Source organism: Dipodomys ordii, unplaced genomic scaffold (genome assembly GCF_000151885.1).
Source record: "Dipodomys ordii isolate 6190 unplaced genomic scaffold, Dord_2.0 Scaffold114, whole genome shotgun sequence".
Taxonomy (NCBI): Eukaryota; Metazoa; Chordata; class Mammalia; order Rodentia; family Heteromyidae; genus Dipodomys; species Dipodomys ordii.
The window spans coordinates 2,375,940-2,390,172 of record NW_012267330.1 but is presented as its reverse complement, the minus strand read 5'-3'; the positions used below and the strand labels follow the sequence as shown (position 1 = coordinate 2,390,172).

The 14,233-nt window shown below is 51.5% G+C and overlaps 1 protein-coding gene across 3 annotated transcripts in view; it reads right to left on the bottom strand.

The window, feature by feature from the left end:
• The window catches only part of Lims2 (LIM and senescent cell antigen-like domains 2), a 28,725-nt gene that overhangs the window by 9,734 nt on the left and 4,758 nt on the right, over nucleotides 1-14,233 (bottom strand). For 2 of the 3 annotated variants that reach the window (XM_013028862.1, XM_013028861.1), the window contains exons 2-4: nucleotides 3,433-3,592; nucleotides 1,183-1,249; nucleotides 836-956 (exon numbers count right to left, since the gene is read on the bottom strand). In XM_013028862.1, the coding sequence (XP_012884316.1) occupies nucleotides 836-956; nucleotides 1,183-1,249; nucleotides 3,433-3,588 (344 nt within the window). In that variant the 5' untranslated portion in view covers nucleotides 3,589-3,592. Of the gene's footprint in view, nucleotides 1-835; nucleotides 957-1,182; nucleotides 1,250-3,432; nucleotides 3,593-6,001; nucleotides 6,302-14,233 lie in introns of those variants that run through there. The other variant, XM_013028860.1, reaches the window with a different exon arrangement.

The following is a 14,233-nucleotide window of genomic DNA, read 5'->3' as shown; positions in this document are numbered from 1 at the left end:
ACACCCGGCTAAGGACCAGGCTCTGTGTGAACTCTACAGGTCAGCACTGCCACAAAGCTGTGAACTTCTCCCTTGGAACAGATACACATAAGCTCACTCACTGCAGGAGGGACCAATGGAGTTGTGAGAGAGAATCAAGTGCCCAGGGTACAGACACATTGGGATGTCTGCCAGCTCATTCTGCCTTTCCCACCACAGGGATAGGAAGAGGAACAGACTTGCTAACCAGTGGAGAAGAAATGCACAGCTCAGTTGAGGATCTATTGCACATGGGATTTCCAGTGGACCCCCAGTGGAGATGGCAGGTGGGCAGCTGAGTAGTTAAGAGGTGGGGGCAGGGGGAGCTGAACTTTTCCAGAAATGCTGTTCAGAGGTGCTCACTCTCCATCCTGAGGCAGCCAGCACAACCCAGAAGGCTCTCAGGGAGTGGTGCTGCCCCCCCCCACAAAAGACTAGGGAGTCCCAGTGAAGGAGGGAAGCTGCTTGGGGCTCCAGGCAGGGGCTCCCCCACAGCTACTGGACCGGCTGATGGGGAGGTGTGAAGATAGAAGTAAGAGTCACAGGGAAGGGCTGGGAAGAAAGGAGGAAGGCTTCTAATTTGCAGAGCACTGCACCTTAGCAGTGATTTCTCTCCAGCAACGTTCAGCTGTGTGGGTGCTGGGGAGGGGGTAGCATGGCCCCCAGGGAGTTCACCCAACCCAAAGCTCCATCCATCACAGTTATGGCTCCTCCTCAGGCATGGTATAGAAGGGAGTGCACAGCCGAGGCAGGACAGGACATGCGGCCTGGAAGGCGCCTGGTCCCTTCTCTGTCCTGGACAGACAGGGCCACTTACCGGCCTGCATTCTTCACAAAGCCCAGGTCAGCCAGTTCCACATCACACAGCTCGCAGCGGAAGCATCCTGGGTGCCAGTTGGTATTCATGGCCTTGATAACACGCCCAATGATGAATTCACCTGGAAGAAAAGAGGTCCTTGCTGCCCCTACCCTCAGGCTCCTCCCCAAGAGATACCACCCATACCCGGCTCAGCCTGGTCTGAGGTGTTCATCTACAGTGTGGGAAAAGGCTGCTCTGAAGAGCAATGCTCCGAGAGACTTGAGTGAGGTGGTCATGCTACGTCCCCACCTGCCTTCCTTCCACTTGTGGGGCAGCCCAGGGTGTGTGCTGTTGCCAGCCCTTACCGCAGGATCCACAGCATGGAGCAAAGAGCATTTGGAAGTCATGTTCGCAGTACTTCCGGCCCTCAAACTGAAAGTGGACCACAGACAGAAGACAAGCAAGTCACCCGCCATTCATGAATCTCTGTCAGCCAGTACCTGATATGGGGAAAGGGGCACAGCAGGAGAGCAGAGGCCTCCAGACGGAGGCTGGGGCAGGGGATAGAGAGTGCAGAATGAGGGGTCTTGGCAGGTGCTGCAGAGACCCCAAGCCAGCTCTGTGAGGGCCCTTGTTGCGCAGAAGGTCTTGGCACTGTGCTTCCTGAGAACAGGCCAAGGCAGGAGGAAGTAGACACTTGAGCTCCAGCTCAGGATGAGGTCAAGTTTAATACTATGCATCTCTTCGCCCCAACTCTTGAGACCTTCCTGTGTGAGCAGTCCAGCACCCCAGGGACTGCTGAGTGTAAGTTCAGGAAAGCCCAGGAGTGGGCCCAGGAGTAGGCCAAATCTTCAGCAAGCAGACACCACCAGTATCCAGGCAGGGATGCCCATGCTCTGATTACAACCTTCCTCTGCTTTCCTCTGTCCTAACCATTTTTTGCCTTTTTTTTTATAAAAGAAAGGTTAGACAGGTTGGCTTTCCAGTTTCCTAGAATGAGTGTCACGAGACTGCAGCTGTGCAGCCCTTCTTGGGAACGTAAGACACAGCAGAGGTTTATACAAAATCTCCTGAACGTCCCCTCCATGCTAAACTTCATTGTGGGTGCACAGTCCCCTTCCAGAGCTCCTCCCACCCCACCCGCCGCTTCCACCATTAGCCAGAACATTCACGAGTCTGGGAGACTCTGGGAGAGCAGCATCCATTCCACTAGGCAGATCACATCCACTCACCAGCCCACACATGAATCATAATACGTTCAGCTTCCAACCCTGGTCCTCCCTTCCCTGCAGACACCACCAGCGTGGTGCCAGCCAATGCTCAACATTCAGCTCTGTGGGACAGGCCAGGGGGGCCGGCACATGGCCATCAAGGCCCAGTGTTAGCCAATTGCCAGGACATAAACATTCCCTGTGGACCCATCCCAGGCCAGCGATAGGATACAGCTGTGAAGCTGAGGAGAGTACACAGCCACCACGTCCTAGGCAGGATGGACAGAAATAACCTCAGAAACACAGATGAAAAGCTTGTAGCAAAGTAATGAGAAAATGCTCTTTTTAAGTATTTGTTATTTTCGTTTTCAATAAAAATGTGATCTCACCGCACGTTTCTCTAATTTGTTTAATGGCTTTGTTTAACAACTGGTTTATGTGACTGAAGACTTACCAACCTGCACTTGTGAGCCCCTGGGGGAGTCAGCCCGTCTCCCTCACGTTCACCTGGACTGGGAGGTAGACTCCTCTTCCTACCTAGTCTCCCAGCTCCAGCTCTTGCCTGCTTGTTGACTCTGCTTAACACTGTGACCAATAAAAGAGGCCTTTATCTTTTTCTGCTCCCTCTCTCCCTTCCCTCCTTTTGTATTTTTTGCGACAGTCTATGTAGCTCAGGCTGGACTTAAATTCACAACCATTACTACTTCAGCTTCCTGATGGGATTGCAGGAGTGGACTGCTGGACCTGGCTTCAGAGGGGCCCTTTCCAGGGTCAGGCAGATGGTCTGAGTTCTCTGTTCCCATGCTGGGTGGCTCCACTCTCTCAGAGAGGAAGACTGAGTCCCAGTGCAACTCCACAGGATCAAAGGAGAGCCACCTCCTCACCTCTGCCTGCAGCTACTCTCCCTCTCGTTCACTCTGCTTCCATCTCCCCAGCCTCCTGCTGCTCCCCAGCACCCCGTATGCCCCTACCACAGAGCCTTTACACATGCTGCACCCCCACTGTGTGCTCTCCTTACAGACATGTGAGTGACTCCCCTCCATTCAGGCATCCTCAAATGTTCCTTCCCTGATCTCTCACTCTGAGATTCCATGTTAGCATAGCAAAGCCTCTGTCTGTCTGATGGACCAGTTAGTCACTGCATTTACAAGCTGATCCAAATAGAGGGGAAGCACCATGAGGGCAAGGCCTTCCTTCTCCAAAGGGCTGTGCAGCCTCCGCCTAGTGGAGGCAGGAGGAGGGTAACGCACTAGGTTCACAAGTCATGAGTGAGGGCTGGGCACCAACAGGTATGGCAAGCAGGGATCCATGAAGTCAAGGCCCAGCCTTGTCATCAGGCAGACCCAGACCCCCAGGAGGAAGCTGAGGGTTCCAGTGTCCACTTCCCCTGCCCAGCATCCTCACCTCATAGAAGAGCCCCTCCGGGAAGGGCCGGAAGCACTGGGCACACACAAAGCAGTGCTCATGGTACAGCTCCCCGTTGCTGTTGACTATACGCTCCGCAGGGGCAAAGCGGGCCTGGCAGCGCTGACACACGGCATTGGCCAGGGCATCAGACATGTTGCTGGGGAGAAGAAAAAGGTCAATACCAGGTCACCCGGATGGAGACAGTACAGAGGGCTGTGCCTGCAGACACATTCCTCCTCAAAGGTTAAAACACTTCACAAGATATAGAAAACCATTTGCTCTGCCCCAGCACCAGCCTGGGCACTGTGGGGCTCAGTGGCTTACACAAAGTTCTCTCCGAGCCATCTTCTTGGGTTCTCAGCAGAGCTGCTGTGCATGGGCTGGGGCTGAGGGATGGTCCCTGTGGCCACATACAAGGGCACCATGTAGCTCTACTTACTGAGGAGGGAATACAGGCTTGGAGAATGAGTGCTGCCCAAAACCTAGACTGGACTTCCAATCAAAAGCTTCCAAGCCAGGTGCTGGTGTCTTGGAATCCTAGCTACTCAGGAGGCTGATATCTGAGGATTGCCGTTTGAAGCCAGCCAGGGCAGAAATACCCCTGTGAGACTCTTATCTCCAATTGTCACTCAAAAATCAGAAGTAACTCTGTGGCTCAAAGTGGTAGAGCACGATGAGCCTTGAGCAAGAAGAGCCCAGGGACAGTGCCCAGGTCCTGAGTTCAAGCCCTATAACTGACAAAAAAAAAAAAAAAACAAAAGCTTTCAATGTTTGTGCCATTCTCTAACCTCCCCTCCCCACAGTTCTTGGGCACAGAGGTACACACTGCCTGGCGGGAGCAGTCAGAGCCTGAATGAGGCTCCCAGGTCCCACACAGCCCAGCCAGCCCTTCCCTCCTGGGCGCATGCTCCTGGCTGCAGATGGGCTTCAGTCACAGACTAGCGAGATGGGGACACACCAAGACATGTATAGGACCCACACACGGGCATGGAGATGGCCAAAAGTCATTGGCCCAGTTCCCCGGCTGCTCATTCTACATGGTGCTGGGACATCTAGTGGTGTCAACCCAGCTCAGCTACCTTTATTTGTTTGTTTGTTGGTCGTGGGGCTTGAACTCTGGGTCTGGGCACCATCCCTCAGCTCTTCAGCTCAAGGCAAGCGCTCTACTACTTGAGCCCCAGAGCCACTTCCGGTTTTCTGAGTGGTTTATTGGGGATAAGAGTCTCATGGACTTTCTTGCTTGGGCTGGATTTAATCCTGCACCTTCAGATCTCAGCCTCCTGAGTAGCTAGGATTACAGGCATGAGCCACTGGTGCCCGGCTTCCCTTTTTTTCCCCTTTATTTAATTGTTTTTATTTTATTATTAAGTAGTTGCACAAAGATGTTACAATTCTATAAATCAGGTTATGAGTACAATGCTTCTTGATAACATGTTACCCCTTCCCACATTCTCTCTCCTTTTCCCCCTCCCACCCCTCACCTTCAAGTTAAGTGGCTCCATTTTTACATATCACCATCATTATTATTATTATTACAGTGAGTATAATGACTGCATTTGCTCACCTATCTCAGCTTCTTCCTGTGCCTCCTATTGCCCCATACCCAGCAGACCAGGGCTCAGGTCTAAATCATCACTCAGGTACAGGCTGCATCCTCACTGACTTCAATACTGAGATTACCCTGTAGCTACTGTTGCTATTAAGGCCCTCCAGTGATGGTCCGAAGACTCAGAAATGTTCAGCATTCACCCAAACTCACACAGTAAGTGACAGAGTCCAGATGTGGACTCAGATCGTCTAGTGTTCAGTGGTTCCTTCCTCAACTACTCCAAAACTGTGTGAACTCATCCCAGGATACTGCCCACATGGATGTTCAGACCTGAGGAACAAGGGAACAGGGACAGGAGCAGGAACCCGGAAGAGCCAAGATAAAAGAGAGAGTCTGCACCCAGGGGGCCACTTCTCAGTCTCCCCCACTCCCTGCTTATGTCCACAGTGGGCCAGGCAGGCCAGTGAGGATGGAGGGCTGTCCACTCCGAGCCCCCACAAAAGTGGCCTGGTCCCGCCCCCAAAGAATGCTGTGAGCCATCTCTCCTAAGGCGCACAGCAGTATGGCAGGGAAGACATTCCAACATGTGACCCTGTGCTCTAGAGAGGTCAAAAATCAACAGAGAGCCCTGTGGTTGTAGGCCTGGAATACCCTATTCCAGAAATGAAGCCAAACAGGATCCATGTCCACTCCTAGCCTCTCAGACCACGCATACACTCAAACCCCTGGACCCTCATCAAGACAATGCTCAGCCTGTCTTCCAGCTGGCCCCCAAGTTTTCCTGCACTCACTAAACTTCTGCCCTAGGTGCTGATCTTGGGAGCAGACACCATAGGTCCCCTCACCCTTTGGCCTCGGAATGAGCTCATGCAATACTTCCTACACTCACAGCTACTGCACAGCTGTGTCCTCTTCTCTGGCTCTCTTCACCTTGCTGCCCCTCAGCTCTACTTGAATGTTCTGTGTGTTCCCACCAGAACCCAACAGCATCCTGGCCATGCCCACTGCTTCTGGTACCTTTCATGTGCCTGTAAGTTGGTCCTCAGCAGCTGGCCCCTAAACAGAGGGGCTGGCTCCCTCACCAGCTGGATGCTCCTCATTCCCAGGCTGGGTCACTGGGTCCCTGCTCCAAAGCTCTGCTTGCCATGCTCGGTATGCCTGGCCTGGGCAGATGTGCCCGTGACCGTAGTCTCCTGGCTTCCTTCCAGAATCCCTAGCCTCCTGTCCCACATGTCTTCCCTAGAGCAAGTTTCAAGGAGTAGAATCCCAACAACAGCTCCATGAGAAGCTCCATAGTGGCACCCCCAAGGCACCACCTTGCTGGGAAACACAGAACATTGTACTCTCCCAGCAAAGAATTCTTCCAGATGGATGCTGAGGCTCAACAGAGCCAAGGCCTTGCCCAGCAGGGAGAAAACAGCCAGGCAGCCAGGCAGGCTGAGCTCCTATTCATCTATCTACTCCTGTTCTGATAGCTGCTGGACCTGGAAGAAGGTGCAGCCTCTCTGGGCCTCATTTCTTCTTCAGTGAAAAGGGACACCAGAGTGGGGGCCGGGGCGCTGAGGTGAAGCACAAAGCCTCAGTGTAAGCAGAGTGCGTAAGGCCAGGCAGGCAGTGTGCTGCAGAAAGGGAGCTGCTGAGTTCCAGAAACTCCAGGAGCCTTCCAGAATCCCTGGCAGCCACCAGAGCAGGAAGGGCTGGAGCAGGAAGGGCTGTGCTCTCTGTAAGAGGGCAGCAGGTCAAAGACATGGAAATTCCATGTCCTCCTTCGCACATTCCGCCCAACAGCCAAGAGCACAAAGTCTGCCCAGCTATCTGCCAGGAAACCCCAGTCGCCCCCCCCAAACACACACACACCCAGGCACAGCACAGCTCACAGCTGAGAGCCCAGAGCATCCCAGAAAACCTGCAGTATCCTCCCCTCTCGCTCCATTTCCAGTGTCCTCCCAGCACCCACCAGCCCTCTTCATCTAAACAGCCAGCACAAGCCAAATGGTTGCCAGATGCACATGAGTGACAGTGTATACAGCCCTCAGGGGTGGGATGAGCGAGAATCTCTTTGCCAGGTCCCTGTGAGAGGAGATTACTCCAAAGACATTGAAGCAGAGAGGGTATGGGCTGCTGAGGGATTTAGATCCTGCCTCCCTCTGTCTCCCTAGCTCCCAACATTTCACACAGACAAGGCCATTCCACACCTCCCAGCACTCCAGCCTACCCCCTACACCCACAAGACCAAAAGCAAGTGACAGGGCCTCGGAAAAGGTAGGCTAGCTATCAAAGACTAGCCATCAGAGGCCTAGCCATGTCATGGTGAGCCGGTCTTTCAGCCAGGCAAAACAGGCTGCAATCCTGGCTTAGGATCCCCTCCTTGAGATGGCACTTGGAACCAAGTGTTTTCTGAACCTCAGCTTTCTTCTCTGTGAAATGGGCCACCAACAGCTGTCTCGGAAGACCGTGAAAGAGTCAAACAAGGTAAGCACAGCATGCATACAAGAGCTGGCTTTCCTTCTGTCTACGTGGGTATCTGCTGCTCCAGGCAAGATTCCAGGTGCAGGAACAGAGGAGACCCCTCTGCAGCATGGCAGTGGGGGCCAGTGGGAGCTTCCGCATACAGCAGCTCCTGCCCCCCACTGTTCAGTGCTCCCCAAACTCACCCTGGGGCACTCAACAGTCAGGATCACACAGCAAACAGGAATTGACAGAAGGCTAGCCCCACTAGAAAATGAACATTCCGGACTGAGAATGTGGCTTAGTGGTAGAGTGTTTGCCTAGCATGCATGAAGTCCTGGGTTCAATTCCTCAGCACCACATAAACAGAAAAAGCTGGAAGTGACGCTGTGATAGAATGCTAGCATTAAGCCAAAGAAGCTCAGGGACAGTTCCCAGGCCCAGAGTTCAGTCCCCAGGACTGGCGAAAGAAGGAAAGAAAGAAAGGAAGGAAGGAAGGAAGAGAAAATGAATATTCAGTCTTGGACTTATGATACATTTACACTATCAGAAACATATGCCAAGGAGACCTGCTGAAATGACAGCTTTTTTGAAGCCTTAACCAGACCTCTTTGTTCTAGCAGCTCAGTTTCCTTTTATCAAGTATTGTTTGTTTGCCAGTCCTGGGGCTTGAACTCTGGCCCTGGGTGCTGTCCCTGAGCTCCCTTTGCTCAAAGCTAGTGCTCTACTACTTGAACCACAGCACCACTTTCAGCTTTTTCTGTGATCAATTGGAGGCAAGAGTCTCACAGACTTTCCTTCCCCGGGCTAGCTTAGAACCATGATCCTCAAATCTCAGGCTCCTGAGTAGCTAGGATCACAGGCTTGTAATCGGGCTTGTAATCAAGCTTGTAATGATTCCGCTTGTAACCTTAGCTACTCAGGAGGCTGATTTTGCTGTTCAAAGCCAACCCAAGCAGAAAAGTCCATGAGACGCTCACCTCTAATTAATCAGCAAAAAGCTGGAAGTAGAGGTGTGGCTCAAGTGGTAGAGCACCAATGTTGAGCAAAAGAGCCAAGTGAAAGCTCACGAGTTTAAGCCCTAATACCAGCACACACACACACACACACACACACACACACACATTTTAAAATGTCACATTGACATTTGACAACTGTCAAATGGTATGAACTAGAAGTTCAAGGAAAAATGAAGCTGAGTGGTGTACATGGTACCTTCCCAAGACCTGATTTTCATGACTGGGTCCATGTGTTTCACACTTTGGCCATGTTGTGTTACATCTACACTGGTACTTCTGGACCATATGTGCCCTGGCCACCCTCATACCTAGTACCATGGTTCAAACCACAGATACCCACAGAGGAACATCCAGGGCCCACCAGTGAAGACGACCAATCAGGCCGACCTCTGATGAGCTAGCCCATCTCCTGAGCCTCTGCTTCCTTGCTCAAGCCATAGACACTCCCAAGCCTGGCCTGTAATGGACCCACAGGAATGACCCACCACTCAGTAGGTGCTCATTCAGATGGCTGAGACTGCATTTCCCAGTGCCCATTCCATTCCTTTCCTCTGCTTCTGCTCTCAGCTGAAGACATCTTTGAGGAATACGTCCTACCGTGTCTCCCGCCAAGGCCTTTCTGGAACATGCCATACAGAATAGGCTATATCTGCACTGGGTGGTATTAGCCACGACCTGCCCTTTCTCCCTCAGTCCTACAGCCCACCCACCCCCACACCTGTGACTGGGGCTCCCTGGTTCTTCCCTGGGTGGCCAGCCCTTCTCTCAGCTCTCCTCCACTTCCTCCTGAGCCTCCTTAGAAAGCACCTGCAACCCACATGTTCTGCTCCCACGACTCTCTTTTCCCAGGGGAACCAAATGCATTGTATTGTTAAACTATGCTTAAATAATGTATTGTAAATTATTGTTATTATACAAAATGCTGAAACAAGGACACAGGATGACCCATTGCAACGATGATACCCACAAGACAGTATATTAGAAATGAACTTTACAACTTCAAGGAGGGGGAGGGGAGAAAGTGATAATGGGAGAACAGGGAGGGGGAACAACACCTGACAAGAAATGCACTCATTGCCTTACTCAAGTAACTCTAACCCCGCTGTACAGCACCTTCACAATAAAATTTTAAAAATAGATGATATATAGGGGGGTTACAGACACATAAGTCAGATAACAAGTGCATTTCTTTTTGGACAATGTCACCCCTTCCCTCTCTCCCAGTTTTTCCCTTCCATTCCCACCCATATGTTGTATAGTTCATTTCAACATCGTGTCCAGTGAGTACCATTGCTGTCGTTCACCCCTTGTCCCTCCATTTCTGTGCCCTTTTCCCTCCCAAAGACAGATAAATGAACAAACAAGACAAAGGGAAATGAAAACAAAAACAGCAACAAAGGGGAAAAAACTCGTTTTCATTTCCTGGAGTTCATTTCAATAAATCATCTTTTGTATGATCAGATGCACATAGGCATTGTGTCTTTCTGTTCCTCTCCTAAGTGTATCCTCCTTTGGTCTCACTGTGTTGGAATGCCTAGAGACCTGTATAATTTATTATGTCCCTGTATCTTAGATCTAGCTTCTGCACATGAGAGAAAACATGTGCCATTTGTCTCTCTGAGCTTGGCTTACCTCACTTAACATGATTTGTTCTAGGTCCCATCCACTTCCCTGCAAGTGACATAATGTTCTTTCTAATGGCTGGGTAAAATTCCATTGTGTATTAGTACTGCATTGTTTGGATCCACTCATCTAGTGTAGGGCATCTGGGCTGTTTCCACAACCCCCCAGCTCTTTGCTGGATATTTCCACCCAGGTGCCCGTAGCACATCCAGGGGCCGGTGCCTCCCTCCCTCGCTGCTCCCATCTAGGTACCGTGGATCTGCATCTCAGGCTAACCACCTCTGAGACCCCTGGAGGAACACCCAGAACCCCACGCTCCCCACCTCCCAGCCCTGAAGGAGGCTGCCTACACAGACCCTTCTCCCAGAATGCGACAGCCCACGCTTTAAAGTCAGTCCACCTGCATCCAAATAGCAATTGCCATTTTTCAGTTGAGTGTTGATGTCTTGGAGCTCCTTAGCCCAGCTCGCTCCTTTGTAAAGCGGCGGGAACGAGAGCAAGGATGCGGGTGGCCTAGGACACCTGGTCTCGGTGCCCGCCGAGGGTCGGGGGCACCGGCCTCCGAGGGGAGCAAAGCAGCTCCGTCAAGGGGCATCGCGGCCTCCTCGCCAGCGCGGCCCTGCCCGGCCCTGTGCGGCCTGTCCACGGCGCGGATTCCGGCCATTGTCCCTGGCGACCCCGCCCCGGGACCCAGCCGCCACCTACCCGGACCAGGCTGGCGGCGGCGGGCTCGGCCGGCGCTGGCGCCTCCGGTACAGCCCCGACGCGGCCAGGGCGCCCAGCCGGGCCGCCATGGGCCGGGCGCAGGCTGCTGGGCCGACGGAAGGGACGGTCAGGGAGCGCGGCCCTTTGCGACGAGGCCCCGGGCTACGGGGCGCGCCCCACCCCACTCCCGCGCGGGACAGGGGCTCAGGAGCCCAAAGGGCAGCGGGTCAGCTCCGAATAGAAAGGATATTGTTCGGCCGGCCGGCGGGGGCCGCTGGCTGAGCCGAGGCTGGCTGGGCCGGTCGGGCGGGAAGGGGGCTGGGCTGGGAAGCCCTGGGCGCCGAGGCGCGAGGTGCCGGGCGCGAGGTGCGGGGCAGACTGACAGAGCGCCACCCTCTGCAGCACCAGGACACCGGAGCCCCGGGACTTGCCGTGCACGTGGGCAGCACGAGCCTGGGCCAAGCTGGGAATCCTGGAAACAGTCAAAGAAGCTGACAAGGGCCGGGCACCGGTGGCTCACCCTGTAATCCTAGCTACTCAGAAGGCTGAGATCTGAGGATCACTATTGAAGCCAGCCAGGGCAAAGAGCTTTGTGAGGCCGGGTGCAGGTGGCTCATGTCTGTCCTCAATCCTACCTAGTCAGGAGGCTGAGATCTGAGGATCACGGTTCAAAGCCAGCCCAGGCAGAAAAGCCCGTGAGACTTTCTCTCCAATAAACTACCAGAAAACCGGAAGTGGCACTATGGTTCAAGTAGTAGAGCGCTAGCTTTGAGCTGAAGAGCTGAGGGACAGTGCCCAGGACCCAAAGAAGAAGTTTGTGAGACTCTTATCTCCAATTAGCCAGCAAAAAAAAAAAAAAAGCCATAAATGGTAGAGCACCAGCCTTGAGCAAAGAAGCTTAGGGACATCGTCCAAGCCCTGAGTTCAAGTCCCAGGACCAGCACAAAAATAAAGACAAAGAAGGAAGTAGGGGGGGAGGAGGGAATGAGGAAAGCTGAGGAGAGAGCTATTGTGTGACCACATTCCATCTCACCCCCTCATGGAGAGCTTTAGGCCATAACCATCACCTTAGGACACAAAGAACAAGCAGCTTCTGTTCCCTGGGATCTGCTCACAAAAAGCCAAGTGTCCCAAACGAAGTCCACACTGTCAACACTTAGAGAAGAGGCCGTGCTCAGTTTGCAGGGGAGAACGGAGAGTTTTTACCTGTAGAAAATTCCAGAGCGATTTGCCTTCCAAGTGCAAGTACTCAAGGTCAGCATTGGAGCTGTGGCTACTACAGTCAGTCATTATAGTCTGAAGAAAACTGGAGATTCTGAGCATGCCTGGAAATCTTTAGCTCTGGTTCCTTTTCCCTGAAAACCTTACCAGTAAGGTCAGAAAGCACAAAAAGCAATTTCCAAAGAAAGAGGCATGGACCTACACAGCCAATGGCCCTAGACTAGAGCAAGAGGGAAGTGTGGCAGGCCACCCATGGGTCACCCACTGTCATCACGGACAGGCCATGTCCACAGAGCAAGGAAATCCAGCCAATCCAGATGGGGCAGTATTCATTAACACACTGTATTGGTCAGAATCTAATTTGTAAATGCAGTTCAATTACAAAATTACTCAAACACTGATCGATTCAACAAATATTTTCTGAAGGTATTCCCAGGGACTAAAGGGCATACAGAGGCAGAGCCTGAAAAAGCCAAAAAGTGCATGCATCCATTCACTCTGATGTGGATAGTTGAGGCCTGATACAAGCTCAGGCAGCTTCAAGTCAGTGCCCAGGGCTTGTGCCCCTCTTTCCACCCCTAGTTTGCCCACCCTTCCCCCATGCAAAACTCCTCAACACTAGAACCTATAATTCTCAAATAAGCCACCATTTTCATTACAGAGGGACCCTTAGGGTCTCTGGGGCCACACATGGACCTTGCATAGAGAAAGCTATACAATGTGGATCTGGAATGTCAGGTATTAATGGCTTTGGACCCAGTACAAGTCACTGTTAGGAGGTGATGGGAACTCTGAGAGGTGAACCCTAATGGGAGGGACAAGTGGGTGTTCCTCTTTTACTTTCTGCATGCAGGCCTGGCACACAGTGGATCAACTGACCCAAAACTGCAGCATCAAACACTCACATACATGAACGTCTGAAACCAGAAGGCAAAAGAAATGTTTCCTCTTTTCAAGTTGATTATCTTGAAAGCTTCATACAGTAGCAAAGATCTAACACCGAATCTATGGCCACAAATATTTTGTATAGTGTAATATGTAGGTGAAGTTTAAGTATAAGATTACTAAGTACTAATCTATTTGACAAATATTTACTATAAAAGAAACTGAAGAAGGGCCCAGGCTCCCCTGTACCCCGAGTCTGACTAAGCCAATCCCTGCATAGTCACTGCATAGACTCGCCACTCATTCTGTTGCCGGATCTGCAGCAGGAGCTGAATGGGTCCACATGGGATTCCCCAGCCGTCACTTGGGCTCTACAGGATGCAGCTACATCATCAGCCGAAAATGACAGAGCAAGGACCTCTAGAAGTGTAACCCTCCATAAAAGTGGTGGAAAACACTTGCAAACACAATTTGATTCTGTTTGTCCAGAACCCAGAAAATTAACCAAAGGTTTGTAGTAATCCTGGAAACATTTGGTCATTTCTGTTTTCCTGACAGGTAAATCTTGATAAGAAGAGTGAGTTTTGTGGCCTAACTTGTCTTAGGCCCTATCTATTTCCTAACTCCATGGCTGCTTTAAAATATAACAGCTGTATGCCCTGTAAGTAGGGAACAGAACCAAACATTACAATCAGTTGGATGTCAACAAAATAACAACAACAAAAAAAAAAAAACTACCCAAAACTAACACCAGAAGAAACAGAAAATCTAAAGAGATTAGTAACAAGTAAAAACCTGAACTATTAACTTAACAATGTCCCACAAAGAAAAGCCAAGGACCAAATGTCTTTAATATCCAAAATCTATTGTTTTAAAACTGTGTGATGTAATTCTGTTTGGTTTTTATCTTTTAAAACTTTCTCTTGCCTCAACCTCTTAGAATATGCCCGGTTTACTATGGCTCTTCCCAAGTAAATATCATTATTCTGCTCAATATAGTGGCTCACACCTATAATAAGAGAATTTCAGTACACTCCATCCACAACAAAAAAAACCTGAAGACCGGGCTGGGAAGGTGGCTCGGTGGTAGAGCGCTTGCCTTGCATTCCTCAGCACCACATAAGCAAAAAGAAAAAAGCTGGAAGTGGCGCTGTGGCTCAAGTGGTAGAGTGCTAGCCTTGAGCTGAAGAGCTGAAGGACAGCTCCCAGGCCCAGAGTTCAGGCCCCACGACCGGACCCCCAAAAAAAAAAAAAAACCTGAAGACCCTACTTGAATAGTAACTAAAGTGAAAAGGAGTAGAGGCCTGGGTCAAGTGGTAGGTTGCCTGCCAAGCAAGTGAGAAGACCT